Raw genomic sequence first — 10,901 nt, forward strand, 5'->3', positions numbered from 1 at the left:
AATTTTTCTCACACTGTACAACAATTATTATTTTTGCATTATTGTAAGGGGTAGGTTTAGGGTTGTGGTAGGTTTAGACGTTAATAAAACAATCTAAAAGGTAGAAAATTATATTTATTGTTAGCTTCTGGTTTTTGCTGTATACCTTTTAGCCACAACCCCCAATGACCACGAATGAGGGTACTGGGTCCGCATACATACAGGTGCATCTCAAAAAATGTGAATATCATGGAATAGGTCTATATTTTTTGTAAGTATATATATTTTTTAACCAAATTTTCTTAAATTGTAGAATTCAACAGGTTTTTGTTTGTTGTTTGTTTTAACTCTGATGGTTATGATTTACAGTTTACATGAAAATTCTAAATTAAGGATTTCAAATAAAAAAGTGAATATTCCATTTTGAGCTTGATTAGTTTGATTAATTTTGAGTATAATATTAGTTTAGGGTTATTTGTTCGTCCATTTACCAAGAATCTCGGTGTGATTTTTGACAGTGCTTTTAAATTTGAAAAACAGATTAGTTCTGTTGTAAAAGCCAGTTTCTTTCAACTAAGACTGTTAGCTAAAGTCAAGCCCTACCTGCCACGTAAGGAGTTTGAAAGTGTAATTCATGCTTTTATAACATCTAGACTAGACTACTGTAACTCTTTATATGTTGGTCTGGATAAGTCATCTCTTCAACGCTTACAGTTAGTCCAAAATGCAGCAGCTCGGCTTTTGACTGGGACTAAAAAGTATGAGCACATTAGCCCTGTCCTAGCTTCACTACACTGGCTTCCTGTCCGCTTCAGGATTGATTTCAAGATTTTATTGTTTGTTTTTAAGATCTTAAATGGGTTGGCGCCTGCGTATTTATCAGAGCTTTTACATGTCCATGCCCCCGTTAAAGCATTGAGGTCATCCAGTCAGGTGCTCCTCAGTGTTCCAAGAACTAAGTTAAAAAATAAAGGTGACCGGGCTTTTTCAGTGGTGGCACCTAATTTGTGGAATAGTTTACCTGTACACATAAGAACTGCTCAGACTGTTGGAATTTTTAAGTCATTTCTTAAGACACACTTGTATTCCTTGGCTTTTATATCAAGCTGAGCTGTGACATTGGTATGTTTTTACTGTATTTGTTTTATTTGTATGTGACTCTCTAGTTTTCTTTTCTAGACATTGTTAAGCACTTTGGTCAACCATGGTTGTTTTTAAATGTGCTATATAAATAAACTGAACTGAACTATAAATATTGGGAACCTCTTGTGCTAGTTAAGAACATGCAACCACAATTATGGGAAATACTAATGTCTGAACAGTTGTCCAGAAGACAATCATTAACACCCTGCACAAAGAGGGTAAGCCACAGAAGGTCATTGCTGAAAGGTCTGGCTGTTCATAGAGTGCTGTATCAATATATATTTATAGAAAGTTGACTGGAAGGAAAAATGTCAAAGCATTTCACCTGAGGTCAGGAGAAAAAGGACTGGACTGTTACTCAGTTTTCCAAAGTCCTCTTTTCAGATGAAATGAAATGTAGCATTTCTTTTGGAAAGGTCTGGAGTCTGGAGGAAGACTGGAGATGCACAGAATCCAAGCTGCTTAAATTCCAGTGTGAATTTCAGAGATTATTTGGGTGCCGTGACATCTGCTGGTGTTGGTCCATTGTGTTTTATCAAGTCCTAAGTCAATACAGCCATCTACCAGGAGATTTTGGAGCACTTTATGCTTCCATCTGCTGACAAGCTTTATGGAGATACTGATTTCCTTTCCCAGCAGGACTTTAGCACCTGCTCACAGTGCCAAAACCACTTTCAAGTGGTTTGATGAACATTATATTACTGTGCTTGATTGGCCAGCCAACTCACCTGACTTGAACCTCACAGAGTATATATGGGTTATTGTGAAGAGGATGATAAGTAACATCTGACAAACAATACAGAGGAGCTGAAGGTCGCTATCAAAGCAACCTGGGCTTCAATAACACCTCAGCAGTGCCACAGACTGGTCACCTCCATGCCACACCGCACTGAAGCAGTAATTCATGCAAAGGGAGGCCCAACCACTGAGTGGATAATTAAACGTTTTTGGAGATCTTTTCTGTTTTGTAAATCTTTTTTTATTTTTATTATTAATGATCTTTGAGAAAATATTCAATTTTTTTGAAATACTGAATTTTTAATTCTTGAGTCTAAGAAGTCATAACATCATAATTAAAACATAAAAACTCTTGAAATATTTCAGTTTGTGTGCAATGAATCTAGAATATAAGAAATTTAGCTTTTTTTTTATTAAATTACAAAAAAATAAATAAAGAACTTTTCCATGATATTCTAATCTTTAGAGATGCGCCGTTATGTTTTTTGTAAAGTCCCAGAGAACCACTGATGACTGACCAGCTCACCACCTACATGTTTTTGGTCAGTGTTTCCTCCCAGCCAGGGGTGGCGCTGAAAACCTTCATTTGCTCCGATTCTGCGCACCCAAACCAGCGTACGTAGTTTGATCTTGCGCTGGGGCGGAGATGAACGGTCGTAAATATGGCGGCGGCCTTGGAGGAAGACGAAATCGACAATGATGATTATTATTCTCTGTTAAACGTCCGCAGAGAGGTATGACAAATAGTTATTAACGTAGATGTTTTCAGTGAAAGAGCCGCAAGTGAATGGTGAATGCAGAGGCTTCAAGTATCACGCTTTTAAAAGGACCAGACAGCATGTCGTTACGCTGTGGCTCAGTCCGCACACCGTGACCCTTACTTATCATTGTCTTCATGAAGGAATTTGACTGCATGGTCACTAATAGAAATGATGCATATAATATGTAATATTAAACGTGAAGTATAACCCCTAATTATTATTTTTGGCGCTTCTCTACAGTAAAAGTGAAACTACTTTTAAATTGTTGACTTCAATCAAGAAAACGCTACTGATTAAATTAAAAACATAAACAAGATTTTCATGTCTTTGATAGACACACCGTCAAGTTGCTCCAAACCTTGTTAACTTTCTTCAGAGGAGATGTTATTCAGAATGTTAGGGAGTGAAAGAGATCTTTTGGCATGCAATGTAATCAAACGGTGACTGACGATTTCATAATGTCTAACTTAATGGAACAGAACAGAAAGTCATACATTTTGGGGTAATTGTCTTCAAAGGATTTTCATTTTTCTTGGTTAAAAGTTCTGAATTTGTTTTTGGATCTGATTTTGCACCTTTTATGTTATGTCTTTCCAAGAGCATTGCTGTAGTTTAGGCTGAATTATTTCTGTTTAACTTGAAGGCCACACAGGATGAGCTCAAGGCTTCATATCGCCGCCTTTGCATGCTCTACCACCCAGACAAGCACAGAGATCCAGAGCTTAAGAGGCAGGCAGAGCAGCTTTTTAACTTGGTTCACCAGGCCTATGAAGGTACGATGTTTTTGTCCACCCAGCCTCTTAAATCCTTTGACAAAGCAAGCCGATTTTGCTGCATGATGGCATGTCTCTGTTTTTACTGTCAAGGAATTGTTTTGTTGTTAAAGGTATAGTCCACTCCAAAATGAATATTTTGTCATCATTTATTCACTCTCATTCAAAACTTGTAATGCATTTGTTATAAAAGACATATTTTGAAGAATTTTGATAACCAAACAGTTCCAGTTCACTTTTGTCTTTCATTGTAGTCTTTGTCTATGCAATGGAAGTCAATGAAAACTGAAACTGTTTAGTTACCAACATTCTTCAAAATATCATCTTCTGTGGTCCACAGTAGAAAGAAAGTCATACAGGTTTGGAATGATATAAGGTTGAGTAAATGATAACAAAAATTTACACTTTCGGGTGAACTATCCCTTTAACGGACAGCATGTTTTTAATACCAAGTCATGCATATTTCATGATAGTGATTTATGTTATTTTGCAGTACTAAGTGATCCACAATCTAGAGCAATTTATGACGTATATGGGAAGAGAGGGCTGGAAGTGGAAGGATGGGAGGTAAGCCGAAGATTCAGAAGACTAAAAAATGCTTCAGCATTCATTCCATAGTTTTGTAACATTTCAAGCAAATAAATTTTCCTTGTCATCTTTTTGTGCTCACTGCAATAATGATTTCTAGGTGGTGGAGAGGAAAAGAACGCCAGCAGAGATCCGTGAAGAATATGAGCGACTTCAAAGAGAAAGAGAGGAGAGAAGACTACAGCAAAGGACCAACCCAAAGGTTTGATCTTATGCGTTCAATGCAGCCGCTGTCATCATTAATACAGGTCTCGCTGATTGTTCACTGTCTCACTCAGGGCACAATAAGTGTGGGTATTGATGCGACAGACCTCTTTGATCGCTATGAGGAGGACTATGAAGAGATCTCTGGTAGTGATAGCGGTGGCGCCGGCGGCTTACCGCACATTGAGATCAACAAGATGCACATATCCCAGTCAATAGAGGTACAGTCCTTACATCTTGTTTCTTTTCATGTATGCTCTCATAGACACAACACTGTTCAGTAAGATTTTCTTTTGAAAGTCATCAATGCGTTTATTTAGAAAAGATGCATTGAATTAAATGTTAACTTTAAAAAAGACTTCTCTTTCAAATAAATGCTTTTCTTTCGAGCTTTCTGTTCTTCAAAAAAACCTGAAAAAAAAGATATTGTTTCCTCAAAAATCTTAAGCAGTACAGCCTAAAACCCTAACCCTAAACATGAAACTAATATATAAAAAGCACATTTCAATGAACTTTCTAAGAGACGTTCACTTTTATTCATTGTGGATACACACTTATAAGTCATTGGCCCTGATCTTAATACAGCCGTAAGGCTTATTTTCTGTCTAACTCTGCTCTCATAGGCCCCTTTGACAACCTCAGACACAGCCATTCTTTCTGGCTCTCTCTCCACACACAATGGTAATGGGGGAGGAAACATAAACTTGGCCTTGCGACGAGTGACCTCAGCAAAGGGCTGGGGAGAAGTAAGTGCTTTTACTTAATGCTTGACATAATAATTGACTGGATTGTTTGTCATTGTTGCTGAACATGTAACTGTACGTGTTTAATACAGGTTGAGTTTGGGGCAGGAGACACACATGGCCCTCTCTTCGGGTTGAAGATTTTCCGTAACTTGACTCCACGCTGGTGAGTACAGCACATCTCTGTAATTTAGTTTTATTATTATTACTTTATTTTTGTAAAAAAATAGTTTTGACTGTTTTTGTTGCAGGTTGCATGCTGTTCAGTGTATTGTATACTGAGATATTTGTGTTTTTAGCTTCACTACGGCTCATTGTGGCATGCAGTTTTCATCCCGTGGTATACGGCCGGCTCTCACTACTATGCTTGCACGCCACCTGGACAAAAACACTATGGGTTATTTACAGTGGCGCTGGGGAACTCAGTCTTCCATGAACACCAGCATCGTCAGGGACACCAAAAGCAGTCATTTCACCTTTGCTGTGCAGGTCAGTTGCTGTTATGCACATCTCCCCCTGATCTCTATTCAAGTGCTTTTTTTTTCTTTTCTTTTTTTAACCATTGTTCATCTTTTTTTGTATTGCCGTAGTTGGGAATTCCACATACATTTATCATGATGAGCTACCAGTACAAATTCCAGGATGATGATCAGACCAAGATCAAGGGCTCTGTCAAGTATGTATCTGTGGATGCTGCTTTTGTTTTGTTTTGTTTTTTTGGCTTCATTAACCATCTTTTTGGTTAAAAGTGCAAGTTTAAAAAGGTAGTTCAGAAGGGTTATAGAATTTGTCAGCCAATATTAGCTTCGAGCTCCATTTGACAGATTTTATCTTGACTTTTTGCATGTGTAAACCGCAAAAAAAAAATGGTTTGCATCAGTTTGGATTGCGTCATATATGTACTTTCTCTGATATCTAAATTATTTATATCTGATTCTCATAATTATTTTGAAATGCACCTTTCCTCATATTTGTACATCCTATTTTAATCTGTTACACTCTTTGGTTCGAGCTGTAGTTCAATTAGGTTAGCCTTGTATTTTCTATTTGCATATTTGACGTTTAAGATCAAATATTATATGTCGAACACTCTTCTGTATTGCTGTGGTCTCCCTAGGGTTCACAGACCTACTGTTAAATACAGCTGGTCTAATGAATGTAAATTAAATCAGTGTACATGTCCTCGCGGTATAAATGCAGCATCTGTGTCTGTAATCCTAGATTTTGTATTCATATTACTCATTTTTCTGTTTCTAGCCTGTTAAAATATCAGCGCTTGTGTTGCAGGTCAGGGTTTTTCGGTACCGTGGTGGAATACGGTGCCGAGACGAAGATCAGTCGCCACAGTGTCCTGGGTGCTACCGTCAGTGTCGGAGTACCGCAAGGCGTCTCTCTCAAGATCAAGTAAGATGCTTTTGATCATTTTGAGCCAGTTTCCCAATAGAAGTTTTTCACTAGCTCTGAAATCGAGGTGTTTTTGTCAATCCCAGGTTGAACCGAGCGAGCCAGACGTACTTCTTCCCCATTCACTTAACAGACCAGCTTCTACCCAGCGCCGTTTTTTATGCCACTGTCGGACCACTTGTGTTCTACTTGGCCATCCAGCGGCTAGTTATCAGACCTTACGTTCGTGCTCAGCAGGAACAGTAAGCCATTTTATCTGATTAAATGTGCAGAGGCATAGTAATATTCTCCTTCCTGTTTCATTTTGTTGTGTTTTATTGGCCAGTTGACTTCCCAACACTCTTCTCCAAACATTATCCCCTGTGAGTCTGGAAAATAATAGACTGAAATCCATTTAAATGGCTTTGACACGGAGTAAAAGAGCAAATGAGTACATTAAAATTGAACCTTTTGTTTAGGGAGCTTGAGAAGCAGCGGGAGAGCTCGGCATCAGACATTGCCAAGAAGAAGCAAGAGGCAGAAGCAGCTGTGAGTTCATAACATCTAAATACACTGCAAATAACTTATAAAGCATGACCATTTAAAGTGGTCATAATTTTCACGGCAGGCTCTTTGTGTTTGGAGAAACAATGAGTTCGTGTCAGGGTATCGTTCCTATCTGCACGTCAGGGTGATAAATGTGTGCTTTCACTATGTGCATATACAAGCAGTCCTATTTGAAATCACTCTTTTCTTTAGGTTATGCTGATGCAAGAGTCTGTGCGTAGAATTATCGAAGCGGAGGAGTCCAGAATGGGTATGACCACATAACTCCCGATAGCATTGGACGTGATCAAACTGTGACTTGGAACTTGCTGCCAAGTGATGTTTGGTGACTCCGTTTTCTTGTGTACCAGGTCTGATCATCCTCAACGCCTGGTATGGCAAGTTTGTGACAGACAACAGCCGTAAGCATGAAAGGGCAAGGGTCATTGATGTGACGGTGCCTCTACAGTGCCTGGTGAAGGACTCCAAACTCATTCTCACAGAAGCCTCTAAGGTAAAGCAGGTTATGCTTGCTTTGTAGTTCCAAAAGTCAAATAAGGGCTGACATTTTAGCACAACAATGATTTCTCAAAAGGATTTATATTATTCTATTTTTTTCTGTAATATTTTTGGTATCGCTGTACTGAAAGAAAGGGAAAAGAAACTTTAGATTCATTAAAATTATAAACAATGTACACACGAGTTCCAAATTTTGAGGTTAGTATGATTTTTCTTTTTTTAAGAAAATACTTTCAGCAAAGATGCATTAAAATGATTAAGTGTCAGTAAAGATGCTTTATTATTTGTTGCACAAAACGGGATCAAAACAGTATCAATTTTGACAAATATATTAACCAGAAGAACTGTTTTCAACATTGATGATAAGACAACACTGTTTATTGAGCACTAAATCAGCTAAATAATTTTGACTTCTTTGAATCAGTTTAAAGTCTTACCAAACCCAAACTTTTGAAAAGTAGTGTATGTTTCCATAATATTCCAATAATGTTAACATTCAAGAAAACTTGTAGTTTTCAAATGTAGCTTAATGCTTAAAGAATTTAAAGAAATGGCCCCAAATGTCATAGTGTTGCACTCTAATAGTATTGTATGAAATTTTCAAAAACCTAAAGATAACAAAAAGCAAACCCTGAGAAAACCGAACTGCTGCACCCATAAAATTAAATGCTGTTGCAAGTATTAATTGGATGTTTTTGCATGAATGTCCTCAGGCTGGGTTACCGGGCTTCTACGACCCCTGTGTAGGTGAGGAGAAGAGTCTGAAGATGCTGTATCAGTTCAGAGGCGTGATGCACCAAGTTCTATGTGGTGACACAGAAGCACTCAGGATACCAAAACAATGTGAGTATGCAAACAAAACACGCTGCAGTTGATAAGAGCATTTATTTTGATACATAATATCTTGACTTCATGATAACAAATGCTTAATTGTGTTTACCAGCAGTGCAGATGAATGCTATTCCCAACTGTAATTTAAAATCTCATGTTCTTTTGTCTTTTCTCTCCCTTGTAGCTCACAGGATTGATAATGACAGTTAGGAACATGTATCTCTTGAGCTGAAAGGGACAGTTTGGACTGGTATAGACTGATGAGACAGATGTTCTGGAGTAGTGCCCTGGAAACTGTGCCCTTGAAAGTCTTCATATACCTATTTTTCCTTTATTTTGTGATGTTTTAATATTATTCTACATGATGTCTGTTTTCAAATTAGAACATTTAATTTGCTGAATTTCCTTGAATTCCCTTTCCCAGAAAAGTTAGACAACATATATATTTTGTGTTGGTAGGCCTTACAACCATTTTTAAACAAAAGTCCCCTTCCTCAAATATGGATCCACAACGGTGCCTGTAATCAGCACTCAGTGGATAGATGTATTTTTCTCTCATTACATCACAGAGAAAACATTGCTGCTTGATCCTACTCACTGAATCCCACAGGAGCTGGTGTAACCCAGCTGTCAGCCTTCTTTCTGTGTCTGACTTTTTGTACCCCCAGCTTCCAAATAAATGATCTTGCAAATGTTCAGGAGGCTAAGCATGTTCTTAGTGAAACCCTGGCTGCTTAATCATTTGCATTATTTTTTCTTTCATCCCAATCCCTTGAGTCTAATATTTGAAGGCCCACCTCTCGTACTTTACATCTGCCAGAAGTTTAATAGGAATTGATGGGGCCAATGCACACAATATGCCGGTACTGTCTATTGCATGCTGGTTGGGGAAACAAAATGTGAATTGTATAATAAAACTCATGTAGGGCTTGTCTCCCACCTTGTGTCCAAAGACTTGAATAGCAGTGGATGAAGGGATAATAGTGTAACCTCCTCTGTTTATATTTTATGCTCAATCTCCCTCAATCCCTGCATTTTAGTGCCATAATTAATACATGGAAGATCAAAACCTCTTTGGTTGATTTCAACTTTTTGTTGCCTTTTTGGTATTTGGGCGCTCCATGGTGGTTAATGATTCATCTTTTATTTGAAAGACTGGCTGTATGGAGTCAATTTTTTTTTTTTTTTTTTTTTTTTGGAGAAGTATAGTTTATATGAAATGTGTCCATTCTGCACACTTGCCATTTGAATGATGTAAAAAAAAAAACAATCGCCTCAAGACAAGTATTGGTTGTCTGTTGGCTGAAGTATCGGTTTGTTCAAAGGCGTTTGTCATACTTTACCTAATGGCCTACCATTTGCAGCAAGTATAGACTGTCATTTTTTAAATAAATCATCAAGGAACAATGGAAATGTATATTGTGTTTGAATGGTGTACATGACTTTTATTTTAAAAACAGAAAATTTTACATAATGTTTCCTCAAATGTTTTAAGCAAGGTGACATTTGATATAATTTAATCAGTAACACTTTACAATAAGGTTCTGTTTAACATTAGTTAACTGCATTAGTTAACATGAGCTTAAAAGCATTTAATAATCATAGTTCATGTTCATTTCAACATTCATTAGTACATTATTAAAATCAGAAATTTTATCTGTTTACCTGAGCTAGCATATACTAGCAATTAACTTTTATATTATTATTAACTAATGTTAACAAAGATTAAAGGGACATTACTGTAAAATGTTAGCATTTATTCTAGAAATGTTCTCCTACAAATTCTTTGGGCAGAAAATCTTCAATACAAGTAAAAACCAAAACAGTAAATTTTGTGAAAGTTTTAGAAAAAAGTTTAAAGAAAAAAAATGTCACTTTTGCCCATTTCAGGAAATACTTTTATTGAACATATTTTCCATTACCAAAATTCTTCCTTAAAGTTCAAAAGATGTTTGTACAACCCGAGGTCTTCATTATTGCTTGACTAGATCTGGAGCTGTGAATGTCTGGCAATGTTTATGTCTATATCCGAGTTGTCGACGCAAAGTTATAAGTTCTCTATGATCATCTTGAAGTTTAAGTTTCATTCTTTTGATCAATCTGCATTTGTTCTGCAACCTTTTCCGTATCCAGCTGTTGGCATCTAAAACATTAAACAGATGGGCTTTGGTCGTGCATGGATCCAAAATAGCAAAGGTGTGGTCTGTGGCATCTAAATCCTGTCAAAAATTTATTTAAGCCATAACTATTAATGTATACACACACTAAAATATGAGAGTAGGCTGTAAGATGAAAGACTGGCTTTTGTGGTTTGACCGTAAGACTGTGTGAGTGCTGAGCAAACTCTTGCATCTACTTCATGAAAGGTGTCATCCTATCAGCAGCAGATTTTAGAGCTCTCTTCAGCCTCTTCCTATAATTATTTTGCTGATGGCACAAAGATGACAGTGAGGATACGATGAAAACACATTTTGTTGTAGTATTTTGTTTCCCATCTGTCATGAAACTCATTTGCCTTTGTGTTTAGGACAACAAAGAGAGTTGGTATTGTGTTCCACAACAGATTTCTACGGTTGCCCAAACAACTGAAACCATGTGCTTCCTTCGTTGACGGTCGTCACGTCCAATGTTATCTAAATTTTAGGCATCTTTGCCCCGAACAAAGATGGCGTTTTTCAAAAGCCCCGCAGTGT

At 37.3% G+C, this 10,901-nt stretch overlaps 1 protein-coding gene across 1 annotated transcript; it reads left to right on the plus strand.

Moving 5' to 3' along the window:
* The first annotated feature begins 2,441 nt into the window (after positions 1-2,441).
* On the plus strand, positions 2,442-9,621 carry LOC127944904 (dnaJ homolog subfamily C member 11). The gene is made up of 16 exons (XM_052541318.1): positions 2,442-2,594; positions 3,265-3,394; positions 3,888-3,961; positions 4,083-4,184; positions 4,261-4,407; positions 4,810-4,932; positions 5,022-5,095; positions 5,229-5,418; positions 5,520-5,605; positions 6,217-6,333; positions 6,420-6,575; positions 6,792-6,861; positions 7,072-7,129; positions 7,230-7,372; positions 8,091-8,220; positions 8,393-9,621. Exons 1-16 carry the CDS (start codon positions 2,523-2,525, stop codon positions 8,416-8,418), a joined length of 1,698 nt encoding a protein of 565 aa, XP_052397278.1. The 5' UTR covers positions 2,442-2,522; the 3' UTR covers positions 8,419-9,621.
* Positions 9,622-10,901: the final 1,280 nt, after the last annotated feature.

The sequence above is a fragment of the Carassius gibelio genome, chromosome A23 (genome assembly GCF_023724105.1).
Source record: "Carassius gibelio isolate Cgi1373 ecotype wild population from Czech Republic chromosome A23, carGib1.2-hapl.c, whole genome shotgun sequence".
Classification (NCBI taxonomy): domain Eukaryota; kingdom Metazoa; phylum Chordata; class Actinopteri; order Cypriniformes; family Cyprinidae; genus Carassius; species Carassius gibelio.